The 19,793-nt window shown below is 46.6% G+C and overlaps 1 protein-coding gene across 1 annotated transcript in view; it reads left to right on the top strand.

The window, feature by feature from the left end:
• Positions 1–19,498, top strand: part of PHF2 (PHD finger protein 2) — a 197,331-nt gene extending 177,833 nt beyond the window's left edge. Inside the window, exons 18-22 of the mRNA XM_020981266.2 lie at positions 4,297–4,574; positions 9,868–9,963; positions 10,591–10,700; positions 12,271–12,532; positions 17,116–19,498. Coding sequence (XP_020836925.1) covers positions 4,297–4,574; positions 9,868–9,963; positions 10,591–10,700; positions 12,271–12,532; positions 17,116–17,204 — 835 coding nt within the window. The 3' untranslated portion in view covers positions 17,205–19,498. The remainder of the gene's footprint in view (positions 1–4,296; positions 4,575–9,867; positions 9,964–10,590; positions 10,701–12,270; positions 12,533–17,115) is intronic.
• The last annotated feature ends 295 nt before the right edge of the window (positions 19,499–19,793 follow it).

The following is a 19,793-nucleotide window of genomic DNA, read 5'->3' as shown; positions in this document are numbered from 1 at the left end:
ACTGTTTTGAGGATTCACTGTTTGGGAAAAGAGTTGAAGAAAATGGGGTAAAATATGTTAATTTCTTCTAGATGATTTGCTCTGTGTTTATCACTCGGGGGGAAATAAGTTAAGGATTTTGGTATGATAATTGGAGGATTAAAGTATTATTTTCCTCACTAAGCGTCTGTGTCCTGCTCATTGATTCACCAGCTGCTAGCATGGATTGGTTTTTATCCTCAAACATACATGTGCCTATGACTGACGTCTATACCATACACTTATGATGCAAATTCTTACCACCATTAGATGCTGAAACAATTCAATAGTGGCTAAAGTTGGTATTGGGCAATGTTAACGAATAAGTCTAGAAAATGTTGCATGCAATCAACTCTCTCCAAGTAGTTATTTTGGACGGGGATCAGCTCAGAGAACTAAACTCCACAGATAGTCCCCAAATATGGTTTTAGCAAAGACTTTCCATCTTCTCCCTTGTTCAGGGGCTACTAACACAGCTCAGGCTAGACTGGGTTGAGCCTCCATTGAAGTATTGGGGAGTAGAAGCACAAGTCATTAAAACAGAAAGAGAAGAGAAATAAAGAAGTGAAGATTTTTAATAATTCTGTTTCACTCCATTATTATGTGCTGACTATGTTCAAGCCATTATGGAGATACAAATGCAAAAATAAAACAATCCATGTGCTCAGGGGGAATTCTTTCTACTAGCAGGGGGGATGCGGAAGATACATAGGAAAGAATTTTTGTATGTTAGCATGGTGGCCCTTTTCAGTTGAATTAAGAGCTTTCAGATGAAAGTGGGCATAGGATTGTTCTGTTTGGCCTATAAGGGCGGAGCCAGGGCGTACACCGGTGGGTGTATGTTTCAGAGGTAGATTTCTGTTTGACATAAAGAAAACCTTCTTCCTAGAGCTGTCTGGCAGGAGTGGTTTAGGAGGGAGTGACTTTCCCATCCCTGGAGTGTTTCAAGCCCAGGCTGGATGATCACTTGGCAGGGATGTTATAAAAGATGGGCTGAGCAAAAGAACATTGAATGCCTTTCTCATTCCTGTCCCCACTAAGCCAGCTACCAGAACATATTCTCCTAGTGATCTAGGGTCTTTCTGAGTTCTAAAATGTGTTAAATTGTGACCCAGGTTGGATTCCTGATTCTTTTTGCTCTCTCCAGTTTGACTATGGGCCAGTGACCTTGGAGACTCAGTTTCCTTCTCTGTAAAATGGGGGCAATAATTCCTTCACTGCGTTGCAAAGATCAAATCCTTTGGATGACCAGATTGCGAAACCATAGAATACAGAACTGGAAGATGCCTCGGAGGTAACCTAGCCCACCCCCTCATTTTACAGATGAGGAAATGGACGCTTGTAGAGATGATGTCGCTTGCCAGACACTAAGTAGCAGGAATGACTCAAACCAACGCCTTCTGACTTCAAATCCAGTGCTCTTACCAGAAGGCGGCAAGAGAACTGAGAGGATAATAACATCTCTGCTGTATTCAGTGACTTTAAGAGCTTTTGGGGCCGCTAGGTGGCGCAGTGGATAGAGCACCGGCCCTGAAGGCAGGAGGACCTGAGTTCAAATTTGTCCTCATACCAAACACTTGACACTTACTAGCTGTGTGACCTTGGGCGAGTCACTTAACCCCAATTGCCTTAAAAAAAAAAAAAGAGAGAGATTTCATGGGAAAGAGACTTGTTCTGTTTGGTGTGTGAGGGCATAACTAGACATGCTTAGTGGGCATCATAGAGGCGCACCATGGCAAATTTGAGAAAAAGTATTTCTAACTTTATGAATGGGAAATTATCATATAAATGTTATTTATTGTTGTTGTTGAACTTATACAATTTGAAGAGGGTTCTTGGAATACTTAAATCTGGCTTGGCACCAAGAACAGAGACATGGGAAACATAAGGTCACCATTTTAAAGGGTTGGCAGTGATAGGGTCAGATATTTCCTAACTTGAGGCAGTAGAGACCACTGGTAGCTGGGTTTAGGGGTGGTAAGAGAAGGTGGCACCAGAGAGCTGAGCCCTTGCAGGAGGTAGAACGGAGGAGGGAATGCATTCTAAGCATGGAGGATGGCCATGAGTGACCACTCAAAAATCCACAAAATGGATAATCAGTCCCAGGTTGGTGGAGATTTGACTGTATTAGCTACCAATTACTTAGTTAAGGGGAACAAACCACTTTGCTTACTCCCTTGTTTTGGGTGAGATGTTGAAGGACCAAGTTTTAGGGAGTCAGAAAGAAGCTCTCTGGGGAGGATTTGCATTAGGATGGAATCGTGAAAAGAAGATTGTGTCAAGCTTCTAATCTCCAGTTCTGTATTGGGGCAGGGAACCTTCAGGAAAAGGCCAGAATAGGACGGTAGTCCATGAAGAGTCCTGTAGCTTGCATCCTTCCAGGGCCAGCCTCTCAGGAGCAGACTTGGGAAGCCAGCTAAATTTGGGCCCTCCCCAAGCATTGAATTTCTTCGTATTCTTAGAGGCCAAGTCTGAGACAACGCAAATGCTGCAGTTCACTGAGGGGAAGATTTGAAAAGTTTAGTTCTTTGGGAAAGAAAGTCTTTCTAATCAAAAAAGCAGTTAGGGAAAGCCTGTTTCATTCAAGACCTTGACTTACACTCTACCAGAGAGGCAGAGATGAAGACCTCTGACCTCAAGGAGCCTGGTCTCTTAAATCTTGTCTTGAGATAGTGGCATTATGACATCCACAAAACTCTGGAACTCCTGCAGAAATCTGTTTTCTGCCGAGGACCCCCGAGAGTGTTGTGCCTGGGAGCAGCTCTGTGAGCAAGGGGATTCTCTCTCCACAAGCCTGCAGAGCTGGAGCTGGCAACTTGTCTGTCTGCCGTCGGTTTTGACCTAGACACTGCCTGGGGCAGCTGCCTCTAGGAAGATTTCCCAGAGCTGTGATGGATATGAGATAAGGGGGGTTGCCAAGGCTGTCCAGAGGCAGTGAAGGAGGTGAGGGATTGTACATTTCTCAGATGTAAGTAGGTTATGTTGGTCTGGCCTTGGCCAAGGCTCTCCTTGGGTGGGGTCAGTGAGGAAGCCTAATGCCTTTGGGTATGGTGGGAACATCTGGGCTTCCCAGAGGGAAAGCTACAAATCTGCTTGGGCCAAAGAGGGAAAACAAGATTGCTTCCTCCTTTCCTCCTCTCAGCCAAGCTAGAGATTGTCTGTTGCTAGAGGCATGAGACAATGAGATGGTATTTGTAAAGTACTTTGTACAGTTCCTGGCACCTGTAGGTTATTTTCTTCCCCTTACCCATGACAAGTGTTTAATCCCTGATCTTTCCATTAGGGTCGAGCAGGAGCCCACACTGACAAAGACAGAGGAGGGGCCCCTTTGCCCCTTTGTCTCACTTCATCTCAGAAAGTCTGTCTGTCTGTCTTTCTTACTCTTTGTATTGCTTTCTTAAGTGGAAGTGAGATTAGCTTTGTTCTACCTGGCCACAGAGGGCAGGACCAGGAGTCATGGGTAGAAATTGAAAATGGGCAGATTTAAGCTTGATGTCAAGAAAAACTCGTAAACATTTAGAGCCACCCAAACTGGGATGGGCTCCCTCAGGAGGGAGTGGGTGGCTCCTCACTGAAAACCTTCAGGTGGGGACTCTTACTATTTGTCAGGGGCGTCTTGGAGAGGGGATTCTTGTTTAGGTATTGGTTGGACTAGGTCTTCTCATATTTTTTCCATGTTTCTTTCTCTCTCTCTCCCCCCTTCCCTCCCTCCTTTCTTTCTCTGTCTCCCCATATTTCTCTTTCCTTCTCTATTACTCTCTAAATTCATCTCTCCAAGACTCTTTCTCCTCATGTGCCTGCCTCCGTCCCCGTTTGTTGCTCTCTGTCTCTGTCTCTTCCTCCCTCCTTTGTTTCTCTCTTAGCTGCCAACTTTGTTGGGCTCCAGGCTGTCCCTTTGTGAGGCCCAACACTCTTGCCTTCACAGAAGTTTGGGGGTGGCTCTTGCCTGGCTGTCTGGCCTCCTGAGCCTGGGGGGGGGTATGATGTCATGAGAGGTAGGGGAGGGGATTAATCATGAAACTAAAGCATTTGAGGCTTTCTAATTTGTAGCACTGAGCCTTTGATTTCATAATTGCAAACCACTGATTTCATGTAGGGTACACCAGTCTTGTCACCAGGAATCCAAGCCTCAGGCCTTCTCCTGTCTGCCTGCCGCCCCGACGGCTGCTGCCCGCCAGCCGCCGGCCCGCCTGGGGTACCCAAGGGGCTATTTATTTTTGCAATATTATTTTTGCAATTAGCTGAGAGTGCCTTATCTCTTCCTGTGCCCCCCCTCAGTCAGCCACCTGCCTCCCCCAGCACACAGGAAGCTATTCAGGGAATGTTGTCCATGGCAAACCTCCAGTCTTCGGACTCCTGCCTGCAGACGGCGTGGGGCACCAGCCAAGCAAAGAGCAATTCCATCTCGGCCCAGAACTCGAAGAAGAACGGGGGAGGGGGCAGCAAGAGTGCCAGCAAGCGGCTCCTGAAGAAAAGCACAAAGAACAGCCTTGACATTGAGGACTACGAGGAGGATCAGGACCACCTGGACGCCTGCTTCAAAGACTCCGACTATGGTGAGTAGCTTCTCTTCCTCTGCCTTCCCCTGCGCCCTGGTCGGCGGCCCTCTTAACCTAGGGTTGGAGGTAGGAGATGCAAGGGGTGCCTTTTATTTGCTCCCACTGCGCCTAGGCCCTTGTGGTCTTGGGGGGGAGGCTCAGGAGGAGGGCAGGGTCAAAGTCCTGGATTTGGAGCCCGCCTCAGTCCTGCTCCTCCTTCCTCAGCCCTGAGCTAAAGGAACAGAAGAGCAGGAGCCGAAGCTGAAGCCCTCACCGAGACTCTTCACTAGGCAGGGGAGAGTTGCTGGTCCCTCCCAGGGAAATGTCAGTTTTTACACGCATTTTCTTAGGGAAGGATTCTAGTTCTGGGCTGTCCTGTGGACCCACCACACACCTACCTTAGGGAGGTTTTCAATCATAGATTGTTAGGGCCAGGAGGGGATCTCAGAGATCACCTAGGCTGTGCTGGGTGGAGGCAGGTCTGGGATGAGTCCCCAGGTCTTCTCCTTCCCCGGCTTCATTCGCCTGCGTCGTGCCCCCTCCGACACGCCTTTGCTTCTCTGGCGTGCTGTTCCTCCGAGGTAGTGTGTACCTCAAGGGGAGTGGTCACTGGGCTGCTCGCTAAGGGAGAAGAGTGGGCTTGGCCCCCCACAGAGCCAGTGGGGCTCAAGAGCTCTCTCCTCTTCCTTAAATTCATCAGCGATTCACCAGGACCCTGGGATGACTGGGGTGCACTGGGTCAAGAGTCCTGGACTTTAATCTTGCCCTGTTACTGCCTGTGTGACTTAGGCAAGTCACTTGACTTTCCTGGGCCTCAGTTTCCTCTTCTGTAAAATGGTGGTGGGTTGGGGGAGTGGTCAGACTAGTTGGCTTCTTCCAATTCTAAATCTATCATCTCTAAACTTCTAGGATCCTTAGTGTAGGAAATTATAGGATCTTGAACTGGAAGTAGCCTGAGAGATTAGAGTATCGTAGATTTGGAGCAGAAAGGGATAAGGAAACTGAAGCACAGACTGGTGGGATGAATTCCACAGGGTCACATTGGTAGTCATTTGAACCCAGGATCTGAACCTAGGCCTTTCTAATGCCAAGTCCAGGGTCCTTTCCTCTGTCTCCTCCTTTTGTAGGTGAGAGAGTTGGGCTGGGATAATCTCTGGAATGCTAGGATTCCTGTGACCAGTTCACAGAATAATATTTCTCCATCGCTTTTAAGTGTTACAAAGCATCTTCCTTACAAGCCTATGAGATACCATGATGATTAGCTATTACTTGGTCTGGACTGGCGTGGGGAGCTCCCTCTCCCAATTCAGAGCTTAGAATCTTAGAGAGCTGCACAGGGCGCTTAGAGGGGAAGTCATCTGGCTAGGGTCACACAGCCAGTGGGCATCAGAGGTGGAGTCTGAACCCAGGTCTTCCTGCCTTTTGGGCCGATTCTCCATTTACATAAGGTTTGCAAAGCACTTTACACGGACTGTCTCATTTGATCCTCAACAATCCTGTGAAGTAGATGGCATTCTTATCTACCTCTAACTGAGGCACTAAAAAGTTAAGTGACGGGCAGCTAGGTGGCACAGTGGATAGAGCACCGGCCCTGAAGTCAGGAGTACCTGAGTTCAAATCTGGCCTCAGACCAAACACTTGGCACTTACTAGCTGTGTGACCCTGGGCAAGTCACTTAACCCCAATTGCTCCCCCCTCCCCCCAAAAAAGTTAAGTGACTTTCCCAGGGTCACACAGCTCTGTCTGAGGCTAGATTTGAACTCAGATCTTCCTGACTCCAGACCTGGTGCTCTATTCACTGTGCCACATGGCTGCCCCTCTGTGGTATCAGTTCTGTGCTCTAGTCCACTAGAGCACAGAGTGTTTGACTCTGAAGCTGGAATGTCCCTTAAAGGCCATCTAGTCCCGATATCTCATTTTACAAGTGAGAAAAATTGAGTCCTAGAGGGAGAAGCAACCTGCCCATTGTGAAGAGTCTGGGGCTTTCATTCCCGATGGACCGAGCAACAAGCACCTATTAGTCAGTCAGTAAAACATTAAGTACTCGCTTTGTGCCAGGTACTGTGCTAAACTCTAGGGTACAAAGCTTTTCCTGGGGGAGTCAACATGCAAACGGTTCAGTGCCAACAATCAGCACACAGACCCTCAGTGGGCCTGTGTTTGACAAAGGGCGTTTCTGAGTTAGTAACAACATTAATAACCGTGCTGTGCCGGAGGATTTTGGCCTCACCACTGGAGCCGGTGGGGCCCAGAGCACTGTCAAAGAGAGCTGGGAGATCCCCGGCTCCTCTGTTCATACCCCAACCAGAGACCTGCTTCTTTCCCACCCCCTCCGGCAATCTCTGTTAAACACCTGAGGGCCCCTTCAGGCAGCATAAAGACAGGTCAGGCTCCTAAGGGGAGGAAGGGGAGCGAGTGAGGGGCATTCACCTTTTGCTCCAGAGCACAGTATACATTCCTGAGCCATGTAATAAAAACCCCACGTCCCAGATTATGGCTGCCGGCCACCCCATGCTCGAAATACATCGTGACCGTCTGGAGTTAATATCTGATTTCACTGCTTGCTGCATAGAAATACGTTAATGTGAAAATTAGAATCCTCTGAAGGTTAATGCAAACAAGACATGTTTCCATTTTAGAAACTGTGTATATTCCAGAGATGATTTTTTGGAGAGTTTGTGGCGACTTGGCAATTACAGCACCTGTAGGCCCATCAGACCAGCTAATTACATTAAAACTCTCCTGAAAGCATTACACAGAGACCAGCTTTGCAGATGACACTTTGGAAATGGATCAGGGTGGGCTTTAGTCATAGAAATTCATGTTAATGGCATATTTATACCACCGATTTTAATGCTCTTCCTTTCCTGTGTGCAGGCTTGGTTAACAAAGGCTGGATTTATTGCCCAGGTGGTCAGCAGATTTGGGTTCAGTTGCTCTAGGACCATATTATTGGTTTGACAGAAACTGAAAACAAAATGAATTGCACATTTTTCAAGATGTATCAAGTAGACCGGGGCTAGGGCCTTTGAAAAAGACACAAGAACTTGGGTTTCCACTGGGCCATGAGTGGGGGGGGGCGCTGAGCCCATAGCTTCTACTCCCCTCCGTGTAGTTTCCTGAAAGCGCAGGCATCTGTCCTTGCTCTTTCCCCCCTGGGCACTCAGAGGACCACAGAATTTCAGAGTTGGAAGAGCCCTTATTGGCCATCAGATGCAACCTGTGCTTGAAACGTAGTGTCCACGACAGCATATCTGAAATATGGCCAGCCTGCCTGTGCTTAACAGACCACAATTGATTTACCTTCTTTGTTCTAGCAGTGCATCTGCCAGTGACTCTTAGAACATTAGACCGTGACAGTGACGCTTCCATCCCCTCCTTCAGTCTTTTTGGGACCCTCCTTTGAAGGCTCTTTTCTTCATGGATAGGTTTTCTTCTAAGACATTACAATGAGACAAAAAGGGAACATGTTGACCTATGGTTTCTCATGAGAGAGCTAGAGGCAGAAAGAGAGGCTTATGTAAACTTGGAAGGACCCTTACAGGTTATCTGTCTAAGCCATTCAGCAGACGTGCATTTATTAAGCACTAACAATGCTATAGGCTGCGAGGGATGGCAAACACACAGAAAAGAACACCTACCTTCAAGGATGCAGTCATGGTTGTAAACTTGCTTATAGCCTGGAAAGAGAATGGGGAGACTGTGAAATAAAGTCAAGGACCAGGAGTTAGGCAACACAGATTCTAGTCAAAGGTCTGTCACTAACTATCTATGACACCTTAGACACATTGCTTGAATTCTATGCCTCTGTTTCCTTCTGCCTTAAGAGACTTGGCAACCCAGGAGTCATCCTGGACTTCTCACTGTTTCTCACCTCCCATATCCAGTGTGCTGTTGCCTAATATCTTTACAGCATCTCTCAAATACTCCTCCTTTTCTCCTTTGGCACGGCCACAACAGCGATGCAAGCCCTCATCACCTCACACCTGGGTTACTGTAATAGGTGGTGGATCTGCCTGCCTCAAGTTTCTCCCCACTCCAGCTCATCCTCCATTCAGCCACTAAAGGGATTTTCTGAAAACACAAGTCTGATCTTGTCACCCTGCTACTCAGTTAACTCTGGTGGCCTTCTGTTGCCTCCAGGATCAAATACGGCTGTCTGGCATTCAAAGCCCTTTATAACCTAGCCCCCTCCTACCTTTCCAGTCTTCTTACACCTTGCTCCATGACGTATTATATTCTTCCATCCAATGACGCTGGTGTCTTGGCTGTCCCATGAACAAGACGCTCCATCTTTCAGCTCTGGTCATTTTTTCTGGCCTTCCCTCATGCCTGGAGTGCTCTCCGCCTACTGGCTTCCGTTAAGTGCCAACTAAAATCTCATTTTCTAGCGGAAACCTTTCTCAACCCCTTTTTAATTCTAGTGCCTTCTTTTTAAAAATTATTTCCTATTTTTCCTGGGTACAGCTTGCTTGTACTATTTGCTTGTCGTCTCCCTCAATAGATTGTGAGCTCTTTGAGGGCAGGGCCTGTCTTTTGCCTTTTTTTTTTTTTTGGTATCACCAGTCCCTAGTATAGTGCCTGGCACATAATTGGAGCTTAATACATATTTATTGACTGGCTGACTGAAATGAGGATATTACCTTCTCTAAATTGCTGATGGGGTGATGTTGTCAGAAGCAAGTGAAACAAGTGTCAGTGCTTTAGAAATGTGTGAGTACATTTTTAATGAGCTATTAATTTTAAGAACTAACCTCTTCTTCTGTGACCAATGGAACCTCCTCATTGGACAGATAGTCCCCTCCTTAGTGGAAGTGTCAAGCACTCATCACTAAAGAAGTTGCTAAGCATTCGTGTGGGTTTAAAAACAATTGGCAGTCCTCATCTCACAGTAAATAGGGGTGGTTACCGAGCATTTCCGAGAAATCAGTGCCAATGGTGATGAGAACTCAGTGCGTTAGCCCCACATGGAATTGGAAAAGAAATGGCTCTAGGAAAGAAGGATATGGATATACACACACATTGTGGGAATATGTAAATGGGGATGGCATAAATAAATGACGTACTACTGTACTATGCTGCTGGGAACATAATTCATATTTATGTAATGCTATCTGGTTGCCTGCCATGACTCCGGGAAGGTTGGACCTTCATTCCCGAGTTCCCAAGGGAGGAAACTGGCCCAGAGCACAAGCCCTTAGCTCTAGAGAGAGGTGCTCTCCAGCCAGCCCTGGGAGGGCTAGGCCTTGCTCCTGGCAGGGAAGGATGTGCAGGTTTCCACTGAGGTTTTGTTTCTTTTGCTTTCATTTAGTCTACCCCTCCCTGGAGTCAGATGAAGATAATCCTATATTCAAGTCTCGATCGAAAAAGAGAAAAAGCTCAGATGATGCTCCATATAGCCCGACAGGTAACCTTGGACATTTGGCCTCCTGAGTCATTAGAAATGGGATGCTTGACTTATTTTTTTTTCTTTTCCTTCACCCCCATCTTCTTTCCTGTCTGTCCACTTTCCCAGAGTTCATTTGGAACAGCTTTACCCAACTGGCCTTTCTGACGGGGATTGGGATGGAAATTCACCCTTAACTAGGGCTCTTAGCCTGTGTGGCAGCCTCGGCTTTGGTCTGTGGGGTGGCTGCATGGGCTGTCCTGTCTGATCTTTCTTGACACGTTTTGAGCTAAGAATAGGGGGCTCAGGTGGGGGCAAGGACAGATATCTGTTAAGCGAGAACTGATTGCAGTGGGGATGGGGGAATGGGCTTCTCCTTTTTGGATAGCGGAGGGAGACCACTGAGACTGAGGCATGAACAAGGATTTGAAGGCCAGGAGCTACTCTATCAATTAGTTTTATGGCTATGGAGCTACATCGTTTTCGCATTAAGGATGTCAGAGCTCTCCTCTGTGAAAGCATTTGGGCATGGGGATGCCAAAGCACAGAGGGGATGGGGGATTTCCTGCTCTGTTCTCTGCAGTGTGGGCTTAACCCGCTTGGGACCCAGTGAATAGCTGGGACATTGACAAATTCTTTTCTCTTTAGCAAGGGTTGGGCCTTCAGTGCCTCGGCAAGATAGACCGGTTCGAGAAGGGACGAGGGTGGCTTCCATTGAGACTGGGTTGGCAGCGGCCGCAGCCAAACTCTCCCAACAGGTGAGGTATTTGAGTCGCTGCCCTGACCAGGGCCATCCTGAGATAGGGTGTGTGTGTGTGTGTGTGTGTGTGTGTGTGTGTGTGTGTGTGTGTGTGTGTGTGTGTGTGTGTGTGTGTGTGCGCGTGCGCGCACGTACGTGCACGCGCATGTGTGTGTGTGTTGGTGGGAGTGATATGACTTAGCACTCATGAAGGGTTTGGCAATTCCTCCTCTCCCTCCTCCCACCACTACGGTGTAGATGTGCTGCTAAAGGTGGCTAAAGCCCATGGACTATTCACTGTAGACTCAGATGGTGCTTGGCTTCACTCTATTAGGAAATGGAAAGTAAGGGACTTTCTGAAGCAGGGACGTGTTAGGCAAAATGTCAATATGTTTGGGCAATTGTTTACTGCCGTGTATGAAAGATGGAGCAATCTTTCAGGACCCCAACTGCAAACATGTCATCTCTCATAAGGAAGCACTTGGATATCATTACTCGAGTCATTTTGAATGGCCACTGGTGATGTCTGGTTTACAGTTTACAGTTTGAGAGAGAACTTGGGCTGTGCTCAGCAAGGAGCTTGCCTTCTGGCTCTCTCAGTCACTGCATCCTGTTACTGTCATTTCCTGGTGGATTTTGAGATCCATGGAATGACCAGAAACCCAACTCTTCATAGCCACACTTTTTGACCAAGGTTTGATCCAGCCTTCTGTACCCCTAGAGTTGCAATGGGTTTCTGTTAGTCACCTCAACAAGAAAAGAGATAGGACAGAAGAAGGGAGCTGTTGGATCCCAACAGTGAATACTGTCGAAGGTCTCATCTTATGACTACTGGTATTTCAAGAGTCATTGGTCTTCTTGACCTGAAATGAAGTACAGCCACTTCAAGCTGGAGAGCCTGGATTTTAGGTGGAGTAGTGGGGGAAATGCACACACACACACACACACACACACACACACACACACACACACACACACACACACACACACACACAGATATGCTAGATTTAGAATTTGAAGATTTGGGTTTGACTCCTGACTCTGATACTCGTTATTTATGTGAACATGATCAAGTCCTGTGATGGGAGATTGGCTGGAATGGGTCTATTTATTATTTCCCCCAAAGCGGAAGTCTCCCCTCCCTTTGAAGATGAAATAGCCTAGTGGCAAATGAGAGAGAAATGCTTGGCTTCTTCAAATCTGGGGGGGGGAAAGAACAGGGTCTCTTCCCACTTTGAATTCACTCATCAATTCAAGCAATCCATTCCCACTGTTCATTCCCAGCATCATCTCCACAATGTCTAAATTTCAGTTTCAGGGTCATTTTTCAATACTGACACTCTGTGTCCCAAGGCTGGAACCACAATGCATAGGAAGCCTTGATAATTGTCCCATCATTGCCAAGTAGAGTGGTCTCTCTACTGAGTCCCAAGGGTCCTATCCTAGTACTGCTGGTCCTATTCCCCATCAACAAGCCACCCTCTTCAGGACGACTTTAGCCTTACTGTGTTACACATCACTGGGGGAGTGGAACTTCTTTTCACTTGGCCCGGGGAGTGGGTTACAATGACCGTGTGCTTTCTTCAAAGGAGGAGCAAAAGGGCAGAAAGAAGAAAAATACCAAAAAGAAATTGTCACCGAACAACACTAATAAGGTCTCCCAGGAAAGCAGCTCACCTGAGCCCAAGCTGGAGTCCCATAGCAGCAGCCTCACTGACCATGAGTATACCGCAGGAGCTAGCACCTTTGGCGGGGCTCAAGTCACTCGAGGCTCCCAGCCCATGGCACCTGGAGTCTTCCTCACCCAGAGGAGGCCGTCCTCATCATCCCAGAATAATGCAGCTGCCAAAGGTACGGTCTCTTATGGGCTGCTGCTACCTTGAGGGGTTTCTTTCTCTGTATCTCTACACAGGTAACAGAGTAGATTTCCTAGAGACGATGGGGAGCTTGGCGCTGCAGTCTGTGCCCTCTTAGGGCAGGCCATTTCCCTTGTGACTTATTCCCTTTTTTTCTGTACTAGAGAACAAGTCAGTTTCCTTAGGTGGTCCAGTGCTAACCCCTGCCCGAAATATGCTTCTGCTCCAGCAGCTGAGCTTTCTCTACATAGCTGCCACAATTAGGGCTGTAGATAGTAGATGATGGAGCAGCTTGACCAGGTTTCTCCTGAGGTTTTCAATTGTCTTCAGCAAAGCCACCATTCTGGCTTCAGATCCTGAAGTGGGCCAAAGGGCAATACCCCGGGGGCAAGAGAAGAGGGGGGAGGAGAGAACTGAATCAAGATCCATCAGGCTTTGTCTCATCAGCTTCGGGAGCCCATGGTGTGGAAAGAGATGCTCTTGGTTTCTACCTCAAGGGAAAAGCTTCCAGCTCACCATGTCTGGTTAACTCAGCATCCTACTTGGGACCTTTTTCTTTCCCCTGCCATGTTCCCCATTTAGGAGCTGATATTTATATTTGTTTGCTATTGAAGGATTTCATATTGTCAAGGATTTTGTACTTGACCTGAAGTAGGAATTTCAATGTTTGTTCATTCACACAACAAATTCATTTATTTTTAAATACCTAACAGTGCAGGACACTGTTGGAGATGCTAGAAGGAGATATATGGGAATAGGGCATGATATCCTTTCCCTTAAGGAACTGATATTCTAGCTGGGGGAGAGATAAGATAAGTAAATAACTAAGACTGGTAGGGTAGGAGAGTGTTTCCAGCTGGGGGAATCTGGAAAGTCTTCTAATTGCTAAATTACAAAGCACTTCAAGGTTTGCGAAGTACTTTGCATATGTTATCTTACTGGTCCTCAAAACAACTTTGTGAGGTGGGTTCTATTTTACAGATGAGGAAACTGAGGCTGAGAACAGTTACGTGACTTTGTTCAGGGTTAGAGGTGGGATTCTAAATTAAACTCCATGAGAGCAGAGACTATGTCTCGTCCAAAAATATCTCCTTGGTGCTGAGCAAAATGCTCTGCTTCCAGTAGGTGTGTAACAAATGCTTGCAGAGTTGATTTGGGAATTTTTTTATTTGTAGCCCAAATCATAGTACTTGGAGCTTGGACTTTTTAAACACCATGCATCAAAGTGGCAGAAAGCACAATGCCTCAGGCTTCTGACCAGCTGTCCTCATCCTCCAACCATTTTATGCTGGTTTTCACCCAGGACCTTTGTAAGGGTAAAACTTCAATGAGAATAGACATTAGGAAAGGTGAGAGAATAAGGTGGCAGAATGGGGAAAGTGGAGGACAGGAGAGGAGGAGGCTTAGAGAAGGCTCTGCTAATTTCTGATGCTTTTGGGAGAAAGAGGTAAATGATAAGTAGCTCAGAAGAGGGATTTGATTTTAAAAAATACCCCTGCCCTTAGCTTCCGGGCCATTTGGGGTTCAGTTCGCATCTGACCCAAGCTCCTTCACCTTCTCATTTCCTTACCTCTAGAGTAAGGGACCATTTGACATGAAAGGTTGCTTTCAGCCCTAACATTCAGTGGCTTTATGTTAAAAAAAAAAGTTGTATTGATACCTTTTGTTTTTATATCAATCATTTTTGGACATACACCATCCCATAAACTTCTTGATAAATAAACCTTTCCTGGCTGCAAAAAAAAAAATTAAGCCAAAACCATCAATACAGTGACCCAGTGCCTAGCACAATGCCCAGCATGTAGTAGGTACTTAATTTGAGAAAATCTCTGAGAAAATATGTGACATTCTATCCCCACAGTCCTTACCTTGCTGCATTGGCTTTATGTTTCCCCTCCAGATCTAAACAAGGCTCACTGAAGCCTCTGAGAACCTACTGTATCCTCAGCTGTTCCCCACCCCTACCCCCACCCTCAATATAGGGGGTGCAATGTCAGGAAAACAGGAGAACAGGCAAACACATTTTAGCCCAAAGGGTTAAGACATAAAGGATTTGCCTGTTAGCCAGCCCTGAATTCCATCATTGTATCTGTGAGCGTATATTGTTTACTGCATGTTAGGCACTGTGGCTTTGATTACCAAGCATTCAAGTGATCTGAGGTGATCATTCCTCTCCTTTTGGCAATCTGTAAAATTGAGGGGGTTAGACTGGATGCCTTCTAAAGTTCCTGCCAGCGCTGAGTTTTTGCGCCTACATTCCTCGGGGCAGTGGAGGAGTACCTCCACGCTAAATGCTCTTTAATGATGATCATGAGAACAGATAGTACTCTCTGTTGGCCTATTTAGAAACAAGCCTGGATCCACTTAAAAAATGGGGGAGAGGGGGAGGTGTACAGGGCCCAAGGGACATTCAGACTAGTGGACCTGTGTGTGGAGGGAGTCTCTGGACTTGACTGCAAAGTCAGGAAAGGCCGAGGGTGCCCTCTCACTCTTCAGCCAGTGGGGTTGTTTACTCTCAGTTGACTTGGCAAGCCACAGCATAAACAAACGGCACCTGCAGCTTTCTCTGAGAGTCCTTCTCAGCTGCTGCCTTTTTTGCTTGGCTTGCTGGGAGGAGAGAAAGGGGGAGCCAAGGGGATTATTTCCTTTGTTGTTTTTTCAGGTGCCCCGGGTGGGTAGGTTGTCTTAGATGGACTGCTGCCAGGCCAGCAGCGCCTAAGGCTAAATTCATCCGGTGCCATGGAGCCAGCCCTCTTTATGGAAGTCCCCCTGTTGAGACAGGCCACAGGAGACATACAAAGTAAGGAGTGTACCCAGAGGTGAAGGTATACTAGGGAGACAGCCCATCACAGGCACCACTGGGCCTAGCCTGTCAGAAAGCCCTCAGGGATTGATATTAAAGATGGAATATTCATCTGTAGTAAAAATCCACGCGCCCAGATGGATCTCAGACTGCGGTATGCTGGTAAATGTTTAACAACTCACTCACCATTTAAAAAAAAATGTGTACAACACCCTTTTAAGTTTAATTGCATTATTAAGATAAGCTGGGTGGTGTAATGAATAGAACACCAGGCCTGGGGTCAGGAAAATCTGAGTTTAAATCCGGCCTTAGACACTTCCTAAGTCACCTAACCTCTAATTGCCTCAGTTCCTCATCTGTGTAATAGGGACCCAAGAGAGAAGGAAATGGTCAGCCTCTCTGGTATCATTGTCAAGACCATGGAGTGGGGCGCTACTGAAAGTATAACAGCTACTCTCACTTTCTGAAGTCTAGGCAGTCAACAGTCAATCCACGAAGCCCTGACTTGTGGCCGGGGCTGATTTCTGAGGCGCCTGTGCTCCTGCTGAATATTGAGCAGCCAGCTGCACTCTGCTGGGGCCACACACCTCCAGGCACTTCCCGAGTCTCTGACAGTTGCAGCACAGAAGACCCCCCAGAGATCATCTGGTCCCCCCTCTCATCTTACCCATCAGGATAAAGGCCCTGAAGTGAAGTGATTTGCCCCAGGCCCTGTCAGACTTGGCCCGAGGCAATGATGTAGTGTTTAGTGCACTAGATTTGCAGTCTGGAAGACTGCATGGGAATCCCACTTCTGGGGGATTCTGTGGCCCCAGGCAAGTCTCTTAGTGTCTTTGGGCTTCAGTTTCCTCATCTATAAAATCAGAGCTTTGGATGTGACCTCTGTTGTCTCTAACAGCTCTGAACCTGTGATCCTGTGCGTCTCCAATCATTCAATCAATTGGCAGACAGTCAAAAGGGGGGCTGGATTTGGCATCAGAGGGCTTGGGTGCCCGTTTATGATCACTGTGATGCTGAACAAGCCTCTGGAGTTCTCTGGATCACGGTTTTCTCATTTTTAAATGTAGATCTATGAACCCATATTCCTTTTCAGCCTTTGCAGCCTGAAGGGGATCTCCTCATCTTTATCAGGTCTCCTGTGGTAGCCTTGACTCTGGCCCTGGGAGCACTCGTCCTGCTCTGGGTCTCCTGTAGCCCTGACATATCTCCCCCAAGCCTCTTCTAACCCCTCTTCTTCCTACATGGTGATCTCTGGCTGCTGTTGCCCATTGCTGGCTAAAACAGTATAATGAACTCTTGATCATTGCTGGGGTATCGACTATCACCTTGGGCCCTTATCCTGGCAGATCTTGCTTTAGAACTCTTGTCGACATTATCTCCTACTTTGCTTAATTGAAGTCCTTATTTAACACCGACCGTATCTCTGCTTCTCTGTAGTGTTGTGAAATTCCTGAACTGCAGAAGGCCGTACCCAAATTCAATGACAAAAGCCCATTCCAAAGCTAAACTCAAATCCAAAGCTGGGCATCAGTGCCTCTGGACAATGGAGAGTGGGCTGTAAGTGCATTTGAACATCCAGAGTGCCTCTGTCCAGGGTACCCATGAAGCAACAGGCAGGCCTGGCCCTTATGTGGACAAGCAGAATTCCATCTCTAACCTCCCTCTTGGAAGGTGGCTTTTTCAGGAGAGCCTTCCAGACAGCAACTCGGTTGGCTCCGTGGTCCTGAAACGTGGGACAGGCTGACCATCTTTATTGCATCTTTTTCTTTCCCCAGGAAAACGCACGAAAAAAGGCATGGCGACAGCCAAACAGAGGCTGGGGAAGATTTTGAAAATACACCGGAATGGGAAGCTCCTCCTTTAATATTGGAGAAGCCAGGACTTTTCTCCCCAGCCCAGGACTTCTTCCTGAGCCAACACTAAATCTTCAACTCTTGGAGGACTGCCGTAGTATTGCGCTTCATCCTAGGGAGGACCCCAGTTAACTTTTTGTCACCACTCAAAATAGTTGTTTTTAACTTTCAGCAGTCAGAGTGTACAGAGCACTGCTATAAATATTTTTTAATATAGACGTCCGTTCTCAAGTTGCTGAGAGTGACCATTTCGCAAAAAGTTAACCCAAGAATTTGAGGACCATTCCAGTCTTAGGAGAGTATCCCTTGAACTTGTTCCCAAGTGCAAGGTTGTTTTTGCTTGAAGAGATGCTCATCAGTCTGGGGCACACTCCCTTTGAAAAAGGAAGTGTGGACCAACGCCAGAGGCATCTGGGTACGGGAGCATGAAAAGAGGTCGGAGTTGGTAAAATTCTGGTGCTTGCCAGAGGTTAACAAAAGAAAAAACACACACACACACACACACACACACACACACACACACACAAACAGAAAAAGAGAGAAGGGACGCTCCGTTCTTTTTTTTTCTCCCCAAGTCATTTTCAGACAAATGCCGAAAGCACTCAACTTGATTTCTGAGTTAAGTTCTTTTCTTCCCTGTTAGGAGGGAGGAGCGAAGGGTATTAACTGCACAGGAGCACTTGGAATTAGGAGACCACCTTGGAGTCCAGAGCAATGTCTGTTTATGCACAGGCATGGGGACAGGGTTGGGGGCTCTGGGGAGGCCCTTGGTGCGCTGGTGGTACTCAGCCCAGCTGTAGCTTCGGGATGGAGACTGGGCTGGGCAAATGGTGAAGGGGGTATGTGGGTACGGGGGTGGGGATCCCCGAGGAGCATAGGTTCTTACCTAAGGCTTGGAGTTCTCCTGAGCTTGGAAGACAAGCTCCCTAGAAACTGAGGCCATGCAAGGTACAAGGACAAGCTGGGGAGGAACCCTCAGGTGAGCCTCCCCGGGCTCTGTGGGTGTGGCTGGCAGCCCAGAGATGGCCCCTCCAGCCACTCCTCCTCACTGGCCACTCCTCCCCACTGCAGAGGTTGATTCATTCAAAGCACTTACCGTAGCAGGGGGCTTCAGCTCTAGGAAGCCTGAGGAGGGGCTGCACGTGCAGGCCAGAGAGGGTCTGGTGGCCCGACCTGGTCCAGTTGGGCCGGTCAGGTCCAGTTTGGTCTGACATTGGGCTGAGTGACAATTTGACTGGATACTTTTGTCTTTTTAACTCTTAGCGTTTGGTGTAGAGTGCTTTTATCTTCCATTAAGCGGCTTGTCTGCACATAAACACTGAGGGGGGTGGGGTGGAATTTGTTTCTCAGGCAATCCCATCTTTTAATTTTAGATGTGTTTTCCTAAGGCATATTTTTCATAGAATGTAGCTTGTAAATAGCTTTTTGAAATAACTTCTTTTTATAAGAGTAAAAGTATCTTTAGAAATTCCTTTCTATAGAATACTTCATTAACATTTATACGAGTTTTTTGCCCAGTATGATAAACTGTTGTTATTTTTGTTTGATTCTTTAAAGTTTTTTTCTTTTTTTTGTTTTTGTTTTTGTTTTTCGGTTTTTTTCTTTTCTTTTCTTTTTTTTTTTACTTTGGGAATTAGGTATTGCCTGAAAAACAAGTCACGTTGGTGCAGTCTTATACAGAATCAAATAGTACAAAAAGAAATCTATTTAAGACACATTTTGAAGATGATTCTTCAACTTTAATACCAGCTCTTTGTTTTCATTCTTGTATGACGAGGGGAGGGGGGATACAGTTATTTTACTAGCACCTTGTGAAGTGTTTCTGTGTTTTGTGATGATGTAATTTATTAATGTTTGTAGCTTTTTATATTTGTATATTTCTTATGAGCTTTGTTTATATACCCATTACCTGGATGAAATGTCCATGAGAAAACAGCTACAGGAAACAACTGAGGCCTTATTAACTAACCCACATCCTGTTCGAGTGGGACATGGGCTAGGAAGACTGGGAGGATAGAAGAGTTAGTCTAATGAGGCCCCAGACTTAATCAAAACAGGTGTTTTTAAAGCTTCCTTTGACACTGTTCTTGTCCAGCATTTATATTAATCTAATCCAGGCATCAAGCTATTTTTTTTTTTAATTATTTTTTTTCCGCAACATGTACATTTCTAACAAAGTTTATTGTGGCTATTACAGTGTTTTATTTACTGATTCATATCAAATGCTCTTGTATCAAGTCCATGGAATCTAAGTAAACTTAGATCAAAGTTTAAAAAAGTAAAATATTTCAGGTTTTGTACAGAACGGTGTTTCTGCAGTTTTCTGCCTCATTGATCTGGGGGTTGCTGAAGTAGCAGTAGCAGGAATGGTCATAGTATTTGTACTAATAGCAATCATAACTGACATTTGACCGTATACTTGAAAGGTTGAAAAAGTGTTTTTTCACCCATAATCTCCTATAGTAAACACATGTGGGCTCGCTCCAACCTTAACAATCGCACCCATCCTGGATTTAACAGGGAGCCTTCAGGAGAATGAGGGGAATGGTCACTTCCCCTCCTTTAGGCCTGTTTCCTCCTCTGTAAAGTGAAATGGTTGA

The sequence above is a fragment of the Phascolarctos cinereus genome, unplaced genomic scaffold, assembly GCF_003287225.1.
Source record: "Phascolarctos cinereus isolate Bilbo 61053 unplaced genomic scaffold, phaCin_HiC Scaffold_4;HRSCAF=312, whole genome shotgun sequence".
In the NCBI taxonomy this organism is placed as follows: Eukaryota; Metazoa; Chordata; class Mammalia; order Diprotodontia; family Phascolarctidae; genus Phascolarctos; species Phascolarctos cinereus.
The sequence above is the reverse complement of the archived record's forward strand: the minus strand, read 5'-3'. Positions and strand labels throughout refer to the sequence as shown.